Source organism: Terrapene carolina, unplaced genomic scaffold (assembly GCF_002925995.2).
Source record: "Terrapene carolina triunguis isolate 2854851 unplaced genomic scaffold, T_m_triunguis-2.0 Scaffold30, whole genome shotgun sequence".
Lineage (NCBI taxonomy): Eukaryota > Metazoa > Chordata > Testudines > Emydidae > Terrapene > Terrapene triunguis.
In genome coordinates, this window is record NW_020664381.1 from 4,107,708 (window position 1) to 4,120,409 (window position 12,702).

The following is a 12,702-nucleotide window of genomic DNA, read 5'->3' on the forward strand; positions in this document are numbered from 1 at the left end:
GATCTTCCCCTCCCTCCCAGGTTTAAAAGCCTGGCAGGGAGGGGGAGACTCCGAGCGGCCGCGGCGCGGGCGCCGCTCCTCCCCCTCCCTCCCAGGCTCTCAAGCCTGGGAGGGAGGGGGAGCAGCGGCGCGAGAAACAGCTGTTTCGCGCGCCGCGGCCGCTCGGGATCTCTCCTCCTTCCCAGGCAGCAGCAGCGGAGGTGAGCTAGGGCGGCCCGCGGCACATTTTTAGGGGCGGCATTCTGGCGCCGGCCATGCCGCCCCTAAAAATGTGCCGCTCCAAGCACCAGCTTGTTTGGCTGGTGCCTAGAGCCGGCCCTGATTATCTATTAAATAAGAAACAGCTACAGAATTCACCCAAGATCTACTGCAATCACATTCTGGGATCTGGAAGACAATATGTTCCAATGGATACAAAATGGGACTGGAAGTCAGGAGGACTGCAGGGGTTTTCCTGGTAGTATGTAACCTTGGGCAAGTCACGTTAGCCAAACTTTTCCGAAGTGCACCTCGTTATGGGAAGCTGCAATCTGAGACATGTATGTGGGGGCCTGATTTTCAGAGATGGAAGAACCCACAATAGCAGTTGATCTCAACTGGATATGTGAGTACTCAGCACCTTGGAAAATCAAGTGTTATATTCAAGTACTGCACAAATGCAATTTAATATAAAATAAAAATGGAGACACCAATAACTTGTGGACACTGAAAATTTGGGCCATAACTTCTTTCCACCTCCTCTCCTCTTGTGTAAATCATTCTTTGTTAAATGCTGTCTAATTTATGATGAAAAATGCTATATAGTTGCTAGGTATTATTCAAATGCACATATGAGATTATTATAAAGTACATTTAGATAACCTATATTAGTAGTTTGGTTTTGAAATGTAGACATAGGGTAAAATATCTGCCACAAAAGTCCCTTTAAGAAGTGTGTTAAATGCCTAATCTGTGTTTTTATGGCCTAATTTCCTGTCCAGGATCAGCCTACAAGAACTCCAAACTGAATGGAACAAAAGTGGCAAAAGCAAAAGCCTTATCTCAAGAAGTTTCTCACTTGCTGAAGTGTATGCTCTAGATCAGGGGTCCCCAATGCAGTGCTCGCGGGCGCCATGGACGAGCATCCGCTGAAATGCCGCCGCCGAGCAGCGTCATCCAGAGGTGTCGCAGCAGAAATGCAGCGGATGACGCTGCTCGTCGGCGGCATTTCGGCAGCGACGCCTATTGACGTTGCCGCTTGTCGGCGGCATTTTGGCAGATGCTCGTCCGCTGCCACGGTCCTCCGTGGCTCTTCGTCTGGTGCCCACCAGACAAAATAGGTTGGGGACCACTGTTCTAGACTGTATATTGTAACATCATAGCCACAACACAGTAATGGCAAAACAATAAGTCCACCAAGCATTAAGTGAGTTCAGCACGAAACCTTTTTTCATACCCACTGAAACAATTTGGTAATATTGGTCCCAGTTCAGCAAGGAACTTAAGCACATGCCTAACATTGCCTTCAATGGGACTATTTATGAGCCCAGTGGTTTTCAAAATTTTTGTATTGGTGACACTTTCACATAGCAAACCTCTGAGTATGACACCCCCCCTTCTACATTAAAAATGAGGAAGGGTAATTTAATTTAATTTAATGAGGGCTCTGGGCTATCAACGCCACAGAACTGACAGCTCGCGATCCCCATGTAACCACCTTGCAACCCCCTGAGAGGTCATGACCCCCAGTTCGAGAACCCCTGAGCTAAAAGTTAGGCATGTGCTTAACTAACTTGCTGAATTGGGACCTCATAGTTGGACTTTTATTTAAATATTAATTGATATTTGAACAGCAAAAATATCAGCATTTTTAAAATGAATCCTTAATTGAAAAGAATACTTTCATATAGCTATACACGTTAAGGTAATCTTTAGGAACTATCCCATTTAATTCGTCCTTCTACATATGGTGTATAGACTCTGGGCCAAATTGTGGGTCCTTTTCCCACTTTTGTCCCCAAACAAGTGCAAAGTACAAGTGTGAAAATGTGCAGAATCTGGTCATGTGTGGTCTTCTGCATTGACACCCACGCACATTGCTTGTACCAGGAGCATAAATAATCTGAACTGGGAAGGGCACACAGTGTCCACGGGCAGATTGAAGTGACCATGCCAAAACACATGGACCATATCGCAGGACCATTTTGCCCTACCCTGAAATGGACCTCCATGATTTAATACATGGAAGACACTGCAGGTTCTGTGGAGTGTAAACTGATCGGGTTTGAGAGGAGCCAGGACTGAGGTGTAACTATATTTATGGGGTTAAAATGTCCAGGAAAAGAAAATCTTTTAAGAGAGTAATTTTCTTGTAGACAGAATGTGTCTCTAATCAACATGACCTGCTGCCTATTACACACATCCACAATACAGATGCATTATTGCAATAGCAGAATTAAATGAATGCTTAAGATATTAGTACTGTGTAACTTTAAAAAACCCCACCCTCTTTACATTTAAAGACATTTCCCTGTGGTTATGTTCCTTCTTCTGATTTTTTGAAGCAATATTTGTCTATATGATGAAACACATTGAAGACATTAAATTAAGGGTCAAATATGCCTGTGTCTGGCAGGAAGAAAATTGTGATGCCATTAAAAGGCCATTAAGGAACCCCCTATGGAATGTTAAACTCTAAAGGCTCTATTCAGAAAGCAAAGCCAAAAGTAAAAAGGTGTCTGGTTGCAGATCCTCTGCAGACGTCCACTGCTTGACTACAGTACCATGGAGACTGTTAGGCAGGAGCTGAAAGTCTTTCCCAGTCATGCATGTGGTATTTTGAATCATGGCATTGGCAAAAGCCCCTTTTATACGGGCATACATAGAAGTGTCTGCACTGCACTACATAATATGCATCTAATGGAACTGAGCACATACTTATTGAAACAATGGCAACAATGGAGGTAGAAAGTTCTCCAAAGCTAAGTAATAACTCTGGCTTTAAGTATATCTGTGTATTTTGCCATGTTCTCTATATCTCATATTTAGAGAGAGAAGCAGGGTTGCTGCCTCTGACAGTCAAGTCGAAATCCTCAGGCCCCACTTCTTAAAATAAATTAATTACTGGCCATAGTACGTTTGCAAATATAGGGCCAGATCCTCAGCTGGTGTAAACTGGTGTAGTTCCATTTAAGTCAATCATATTTTCAGAGCAAAATCAATTAAGGAACCAGAAGCAGGGTCTTTTGGTACTAGCTGCCAAGCTTCCCAGATGACTGCTCAGCCCTTACAATAAAGTCTCTCTCTCTCTCATCTGCAATTTGAATGCTAACAAAAATATTAGTGGCGGTGGTATAATAATGTAGGCAAATTCTGATTGTTTTTCTAGGAATTCCCCTGATGACTGCAGCGTGGCAAAAGGAGGGAAGATGGTCAGTGGCTCAGATAATGTCGGGATGAACTATGGAAGCTATATGGAAGAGAAACATGTTCCACCACCAAATATGACAACTAATGAACGAAGAGTGATTGTTCCAGCAGGTTAGAAGCTTTAAAAGAACCCCCCCACACACACCCTTTTAAGTAGCAAAATCTGTTACTGATATTACTAGGAAATCTGTTAACCTGATAAGATTGAAAGATTACCCATTTTTTTTATTAAACTAGATATGCTACATGTAAAAGACAAAGACAGTCTGATAAGAGAGATTAGGAAGAAAGACTACTAAACTCCCAGAATTGTTACGAAGAATGAGTTGAGAAATATAAAAATAAAGCCACCTCATCAGCCAATGCTGCCCACATTTTGGAGGTTTCAGATGCCTGCTGCCCAGGGAGTTTTCCCTAGCAGCCACTTGCTCTCCCCCAACCATAGAGGCTACAACTGTCACTGACTCTTGTGCAGAGTACACAAGAGGAAGAAATGTTCCTTGCACAATTTCACCTCCCTGCAAGTGACAGACGCAGTCTGGTCCTAAGCATAATAAAAAGAGGCCCAATTTGTGAAATTAAGCAATGTATAATAATCCATTTGTTTAGATTATTCTCTGTGTTTGAGCAGTGTAATAAATTTTAATAAGCAAACTGACAACTCCCTGTAAGACAATGGCGCGGCTGATACATTCAGTAGCTGGTAGCAACCTTTATTATGGAATTCAGAAGGTAATTGGACAAGGGGGCATTCACTACTTTGTGCCCTGTCTTCTTTGGGTACCTCAGGTGCTGTGAATACGCTTCATATTGCAGAATGATCAGCATGCACACGCCCAAACTCAAAACAACAGACAATCATGTTGCAATATAAATATATACACAGGACATCTAAATCATGTAGACAGAAGAGTATAATTTGCTATTAGTTATTGATCTGCAAAAATGACTTTGTATGAAACGTTCCTGCTGCTGCCACATTGCATAATGTTTTTACAGTTATTCAGTTGCTAAGCTCTGCAAGAGTACTAGCTGTGGCTAATTTTGCAAGCTGTAATTACATCGGTTATTTGTCAAGCAACATACACACACACACACACACACATATATATACACACACACACACACACACATTGCACAATCCTCCACATGTATTTAGACAAGGCTTTTTCTAAACTGTAGCAAAGAGATTTTTTCAGTGATAAAGTCTTCTGCAAAATTGGAAACAAGCAGCACTGAACATGATAGCATTCATATGTAACTTTGCAAAATGAACACTTCTCTCAATGTTAGCTCTTGACTTTTCCGATCTTTTAATTACCATAGGCTTGTAAAGGTGATACAGATGTCTTTCCTTCTAGCATCTCCCTTGAGATATATTTTGAGATGAATCTAAATGTGAACTAGGGAGCAAGATGATCATAGTTACAACCAGTTATTTTGTAAACTATACAAAAAATACTTGGGTGAAGCTCGTCTGTCAGACATCTAGGTGTTTTCATTTCTCTTCCACAAGTGCAGTGTACACGATGATGTGGCAAAGCTTAGGAAAATCAGAACACAGGATTTATAATTTGCAGTTAAATTAATGACAGAGTTCAGAACTCCTATTCAGATTCATCACCAAAAATAAGAAGCATTTCAAAAATTTGTACATATAATAAAATGGTTGGCGAACCTCCGAAGGTTTGGATGTTCACTTCAATTTAAACTGAATTTAACTGGTGGACTTCTTGTGTTATCCCAGTCAGGACTGGGCAACCACTGATGCTCTCATAATGAACTCTAGTTCTAGCTCCCCACATCACCCATACATCCTTTCTTCTCTCAGTAACCAGACCCCCTATCCATGAAGATCATCAAGGTCCCTCAGACTAGCATCCATGCCCACTAGGCTGTGAGCTGCCTCACACTTCCCAATAATCTGATCATTCTGTCTCTGGTGTGCTTCAAAATATAGGAGGGATCTCTAAAGTTCCCGAGAGCTAAGGGCTCAGACCTTCAAAGGCTTAAAATGGATGTAGCATAACTAAACGGGAAGCCCAGGATGCATGGAAGTTGAAGTGAGCAGCTGCATATTGTCTAAAAGACTTTGATGAGCACCGTAGACCTTTGAGAATGGCTTTGGGGAGCAGATTGGGTTAAAACTGATTAGGAGAGGAAGGGAGGTTTTGAGATTCAGACACTCACTGCACAGACATGCAGAAGGTCAAAGTTCAATTCCCAGCTCTGCCATGGGATTCCTGTGTGACCTTGGGCAAGTCACATAATCTCTTTCTTTTCAGTTCCCAATCTTTGGGAACGATGTATCTTATATGATCTTTTGTCTGTTTAAAATATAAGATCTTCAAGGCAAGAATTGTCTCTTACTATCTGTATGTAGAGTGCATGGCTTGATGGAGCCAAATATTGGTAGAGGCCTCTAGACACTAAGGCTACGTCTTCACTACAGGGGGGGGTCGATTTAAGATACGCAAATTCAGCTACGCGAATAGCGTAGCTGAATTCGACGTATCGCAGCCGACTTACCCCGCCGTAGGGACGGTGGCAAAATTGACCTCTGCGGCTTCCTGTCGACGGCGCTTACTCCCACCTTCGCTGGTGGAGTAAGAGCGTCGATTCGGGGATCGATTGTCGCGTCCCAACGGGACGCGATAAATCGATCCCCGAGAAGTCGATTTCTACCCGCCGATTCAGGCGGGTAGTGTAGACCTAACCTATTATTATACAAAGAAATAAATGGGAGAGAGGTCAAGGGCTAAATTCATAGGACTCAGTGGGATGGTAGTGGAAAGAGGGAATTCAGAGGGAAAAGTGATGGTAGAGTTGGAGTTAGGGATTAGAACTGTGTGAATAACTGATTTTTTGTTCAGTTGATGAACTGAAAAATTGGAGGAAAAAATCCTTTCATGTCAACCCAAACCAAAAGTTTAGAAAATTTTTGGGGAATCCAAAAAGTCGAAAGAGATTCATTCTGGTTCATACTAAATATTTTGTTCACCCCAAAGCAACATGTTTTTTTCTGTATATTGATTTTTTTATTTTTTTTTAATTATGTAGATCTAATTGAAGTAACATTCAAAATGAAAAGTTTCTCAAATCAAAAAGTCAGTGTTTCAATATTTTTGGGAATTTTATTTTTTGAGAGTTTTTTTCAACTGAAACAATTTCGTGAATTCAACACAAATTTGCAAAATGTTTCAGTCAACATGAATTTGCAGTTTTTAGTGAAAAAACTTTAGTCCACAAATTTTGCTCAGCTCTTAAAAAAATAATAATAATAAAAAAAGTGGTGCGGGGAGGGGCAGGAGAGGAATGGGCAAAGATTTGGACCAGTTCATTTTTTCCCCACAGCCAGTTTTGTCAGTATCTGATATAATTAACAAAAACTAGTGCAAGGCAGGATCTGGTTAGCAGCATACAGCAGTACATCACAACATCCTAGGATAGGGCCAGATTAATGAGATTGCAGGCCCAGGGGTAATGTTTTTCAGAAGCCCCCTTTTCGTGAACCCTGTATTAATTAAAACAAAAGCATACCCAGCTTGTGGCAATCAACAAGTCATGTATATTATTGAATAAACTTGAAAAGAAAATTGAAGACAATGAACAGGTTACATACTGCCTGGATGAACATAAAAATATAAAACTTTGAGTCAAATGAAATGTTGTAGATTTAAACTGGCATCTTTACATGATTCAAATTCAGTTTAGACTCCTCAAATGACAGTAAATGTAGTAAATCCCATTCAGCTGACATGATTGCAAGAGCATTAAGCTTTGTTTCTACCATAGCTGACCAAAGACAACTTTTTATTCAGACAAAGCTTAGAAAACAATTGCTCTGCTTCACAGCTGGCAATGGGTACATTCAAATACAGTCTCAATGCAATGAAAATATTCGGGAAGACATTACTCAGATCTTTGTCATGAAAAAAATTGATGATTTCAGGAGCACTCTTATCCTGCATGTCACAATATATTATAAATGCTGAAAACTGATACATTTTGACAAAAGCTCAGGCTCTAGATCATGAAAGTAAAGGTTGAGCAACCAGCAAGTGCATGTTTTCTTCTCCTCTTCACTTTGTATTTTTAAGGTTAGGAAATGAAGTATGCTCTATCTACCTGAATCTATGCTAACTTATTAAATAATAGGCAAAACCCTGAAGTCCTTACTGAGTCTTCACTTAGAAAAAACTGGTCTTGACTTCACTGAGCGTTTTGCTTGAGTAAAGAATATGAACTTCACCAGAAACCTTTGAAAATGATAGTTACTGGCTTCTGTCCTGCAACAGGTGCTGCGAATGCAAACACCTGTACCCAGTGGTACTCTGCAGATGGACAGGGATTGACATTAGTATGTGAACAATAATGTAGGATAATGATGAGACATAATGGGTGGGGGTCAGAGATGTGGGAGGACAAGTTAGCAGTAAAATGAATATGTAATAAATAATAAACAGCAGTCCTAGCTCACCACTGTACTTTGGACAGCCATTTTTTCTCAGGTCTTCTTCCCCCTAATAGGCCAAATTCATTTTTTGTATAACTACACTGGAATTAGTGCATCATGGATTATCATCGTCCAGTATGACAATAACGTACTTCGTTACTTTAGTATTGGTCCCAGTATAAAAAATGGCGGAGTGCCCCGGGGTTGGTCCTGGGGCTGGTTTTTTTTCAACATCTTCATTAATGATCTGGATGATGGGATGGATTGCATCCTCAGCAAGTTCACGGATGACACTAAGCTGGGGGGAGAGGTAGAAATGCTGGAGGGTAGAGATAGGATCCAGAGTGACCTAGACAAATTGGAGCACTGGGCAAAAAAAAATCTCATGAGGTTCAACAAGGACAAGTGCAGAGTCCTGCACTTAGGATGGAAGAATGCCATGCACTGCTACAGTCTGTGGACCAACTGGCTTAGCATCAGTTCTGCAGAAAAGGACCTGGGGATTACAGTGGACGAGAAGCTGGATATGAGTCAACAGTGTGCCCTTGTTGCCAAGAAGGCTAACAGCATATTGGGTTGCATTAGTAGGAGCATTGCCAGCAGATCAAGGGAAGTGATTATTACCGTCTATTTGGCACTGGTGAAGCCATATCTGGAGTATTTTGTCCAGTTTTGGGGCCCCCACTACAGAAAGGATGTGGAGAGAGTCCAGCGAAGGGCAAGAAAAATGATTAGGGGGCTGGGGCACATGACTTACGAGGAGAGGCTGAGGGAACTGGGCTTATTTAGTCTGCAGAAGAGAAGAATGAGGGGGGGATTTGATAGCAGCCTTCAACTACCTGAAGGGAGGTTCCAAAGAAGATGGAGCTAGGCTGTTCTCAGTGGTGGCAGATGACAGAACAAGAAGCAATGGTCTCAAGTTGCAATGGGGGAGGTCTAGGTTGTATATTAGGAAACACTATTTCACTAGGAGGGTGGTGAAGCACTGCAATGGGTTACCTAGGGAGGTGGTGGAATGTCCATCCTTAGAAGTTTTTAAGGCCCGGCTTGACAAAGCCCTGGCTGGGATGATTTAGTTGGAGTTGGTGCTGCTTTGAGCAGAGGGTTGGACTAGATGACCTCCTGAGGTCTCTTCCAATCCTAATCTTCTATGATTCTATGATTCTAATTTTATGCTTTGTGAAACCATTCAGATCCTACATTATGGAGTACCGACCATGTACGTCAGTGGTTGGAATGGGCCGTGAAGGAATATGGTCTTCCAGACGTTGACATCTTGTTGTTCCAGAACATTGATGGGAAGGAACTGTGTAAAATGACCAAAGATGACTTCCAGAGACTCACCCCAAGCTATAATGCAGATATCCTCCTCTCACACCTACACTACCTCAGAGAGAGTAAGACAATTTCCCTTCTTTATGATGGTTAGAATAAATCTATCAACAGCATTTCCAGTTGTAGTGCCTTTTCAATTTGGGATTTCAAATCTCCCTACCTCAAATGTTACTGCTTCCGAGAATATTATGTAGGGCCTGATCCAAAGCTTATTCAAGTTGATGGAAAGACTCCTATTGACTGGAGTGGGCCTTAGATCGGGCTCATTGTGACTGCTTTCAGAAACGATCTTAAGAATATCTCCAAATGTCCATATTAGGCAAAATTAATTTGAAACCCAGCCCATTCATCCACAATACTGTAGGAAGAAAATCAAAGGGACTTTGGTGATGATGTTTTTTCTGGTCACATACTCATCTTTCCATTTTAGGTATGAGAACCCTAAATGAGAGTAAAAACATTGATTTATAAAGAAAATTCCAGGCATGATTCTATGAACATATGTGGTCTGTTCTATTCTGCATAGGTGCATGTAACTCTCATTGAAATTAATAGGAGTTATGTACATTCATGGAGAAGAGAACAGAATCTCCTAAATCTGAAAGCAAAGGATTTGTAGCTGATGGCTAACATTCCAAGGGGGAAGAAGGGAACAGTGAATTAATGATTTGAAGGCTGTAGTCTTTGCATAATTTGCATAATTTAAAACATTAAAATTAGCAAATATGGTTTTAAAAACAAACAAATATTGCAACACCAGTGTGGTGCAGTCTTTTACACACACACACACACACACACACACACACACACACACACACACACACACACACACACACACACACACCGACAATCAGACCGAAATATTATGTATTAATAATATTATTTAAATGAATACCCTAGTTTAAGCTTTAACTCACACACCTCCCCCACAAACAGCAGAACTAAACTGATTGTTACTAGACTTGCTTTAAAACAATCCTATCAGGGGGAAAATGTTTTTAGAAGATAATTCTCAATTTTTTTTCATTTTGGTGTTGCTTTTTGTTTTGTTTTGTAGCTCCTCTTCCACATTTGACTTCAGATGATGTTGATAAGGCCTTACAAAACTCTCCACGGTTAATGCATGCTAGAAACACAGGTAATGCTGGCACCGCTCCCATTCCTATAGGTCATCTTCTAAAAGCACAGGATTCCTGTTTGAGTTGCATGCTAAAAAATGGAAATGGTAAATCACCAGGGAGGCAGTGTATTCTCCCCTGATATTTGTGTAAGACTCATATTAGCAGTTATGGGAGTTTTCCACACACACACACTGAACAGAAGTGAGATCATTTAGGACCAGATTCTGCAATTGGATCCCTGTGTGCAAACTCTTGTACCCATGCAGCTGCAAGGGTCCACCCACATGCAACAAACTGCACTTAGTCTCTAAGGCTCTGATCCTATCCTATCAGATCCACCTAGGTGAATCCTTTTGCCTGCATGGAGCCCCACTAAAGTCAATGGAGCACTGTACTGGCTCAGGAGCCCACCTGCACAGATCAGCTTGCAGTATTGGTGCCTAAGTCTGGTTTATTTCTCCCATACAGTATACTACATCATGGACCCATGCAGTATACTGTATCACATATTTAAATACTATTTTGTCACAAAAAGAACTGGATAAGCAGGGATTTTACGTTTCCCCATTTTAGAAGACAATACTGACTATTTTGCTGATAGAGTATTTCCGGTTTTAATTTTTTTAATTTAGACTGTACCAACAATAAAATGAAACCTGCTAAATTAAAAGGGTTTTTATAACCCCACAGAATGTAAAAGATGTGTGGGATTTTTTTAAAGCAAAAATCCCTTTATATCATGGTAGGCCATTATCCCCTACTACTACTATGCTTGGGCCTTTTTAAAGTCGGGGGGTGGGAAGAGAATGTATTTTATGGACTGCTTCCTGTCCCCAGGTTTTCATGCTGGCTCCCTGAGTCTTGTTCTGTGCTGACATCCTACTAAGTGCTCATTCTTCTCTCTGTACAATGCTTTATAAATACACACATAACCCTCCATCACATACATTGTCTATAATATGGGGCTTCTCACTAAGTCTCAGCAAAGTTAGATCTTATTTAAATTAAAAAAAAAAGTTACTATTCACCCTTCTATGAGCCACCCTGGAGAAGTAGGAAATGAATATGAAACACTCCTTAAAAGTATATTTCTTCCGCAAAATTATATGATGTTACAAGATTTCACTCAAAATATTTATAAAAAGAAATCAGTGGAAGTTTTGTTTTGTTCTAGCAGTTGCGTAACAGAGGGTGACATGGAATGCTATGTATTATAATTTGTTTAAATACAAGTTTTGAATATCACGTTATCATGCCTGAGGGTATTAGTTACCTACAGTGACCAGAAATAACAACTATTTAAGAAATGGAAAAGCTAATATCAAAAAGAATGTGAAATATTCTGCAATTTTTCTCCTTCACTATCATAATTAGCACTGTTTCCCTGCAAAATTACAGCATAGTTACTCAAACATTAAATGCTCTTTGCTAAGATCAAATGTTTCATATCCAATATATCCTCTTATCTAAGGCTGCTAGGTTTGATCCAAAGTCCATTCAAGTCAGACGGAGCCTCACCATTCACTTTAATGGACTTTGGAACAGCCCTTAAATTTCATTTTAAAAGTAGATGGACTTGAGGGTCTTTTCCATCTCTGTCAGTCACAATCCTAATTTAGCAATGAATTTCCCTGCACAGTTATCCAGTAGTTTCTCAGTGAGTCCCTGTTACCTTTTTCTGTGTAATTGCAATGGTGTTGAGATTTATTAGTTTCTCTGCCCAAAACAAAATAATCTGCATTTACTTCACTGGGATTATTGATACACTACAGCTACATAGATGACATTTATGTCAGCAATATCATACAGTATGTAAGAACAAGAAATAATAATATTTGTTCTGTTTGGTTCTGTTTGTATAAAAATCTGGGGTGGGAACTTCAAAGGAGCCTGAGGGGATTAGTGTCCAACTTTTAAAAGTCACATAATCCCCTTAGATTTCTTTCAGATTTCCAACCATGATAACTATAAATCTGTTACATGGTTAGAGCTATTTAAATTCCTGAAATAGTCAGACATAATTTTCTGCATCAAACTGGTTATTTTTACAATGTTTCACTATAAGAATTAATTCTCTGGGAGACTGATCCAAAGTCCATGGAAGTAAATGAAAAGACTCCTACTGACTTCCATGGGCTTTGGATCAGGCCCTAGGTTATCTGCTGAAAATATCCACAGGTTAGGGAGATGTACACACTAAATAAAGATAAGGCAACATAAATTGCACTTCACAACAGCTATGAAACCTGCTGAAATCTGAGGCCAGTTTTTCTAAATTTAAAAAATATGGACTTAATTCTCTTCTTACTTACCTTGGTTTACACTGAGGTATCTCCACTAATTTGAATGGATTTACACTGATGTAAATGAGACTAGAATCAG

General features: G+C 40.4%; 1 protein-coding gene across 4 annotated transcripts in view; it reads left to right on the forward strand.

Moving 5' to 3' along the window:
* Positions 1-12,702, forward strand: part of ERG (ETS transcription factor ERG) — a 208,748-nt gene that overhangs the window by 178,196 nt on the left and 17,850 nt on the right. For 3 of the 4 annotated variants that reach the window (XM_026651223.1, XM_026651215.2, XM_026651228.1), the window contains 3 exons: positions 3,368-3,519; positions 9,058-9,261; positions 10,257-10,337. In XM_026651223.1, coding sequence (XP_026507008.1) covers positions 3,368-3,519; positions 9,058-9,261; positions 10,257-10,337 — 437 coding nt within the window. The remainder of the gene's footprint in view (positions 1-3,367; positions 3,520-9,057; positions 9,262-10,256; positions 10,338-12,702) is intronic. The other variant, XM_026651230.2, reaches the window with a different exon arrangement.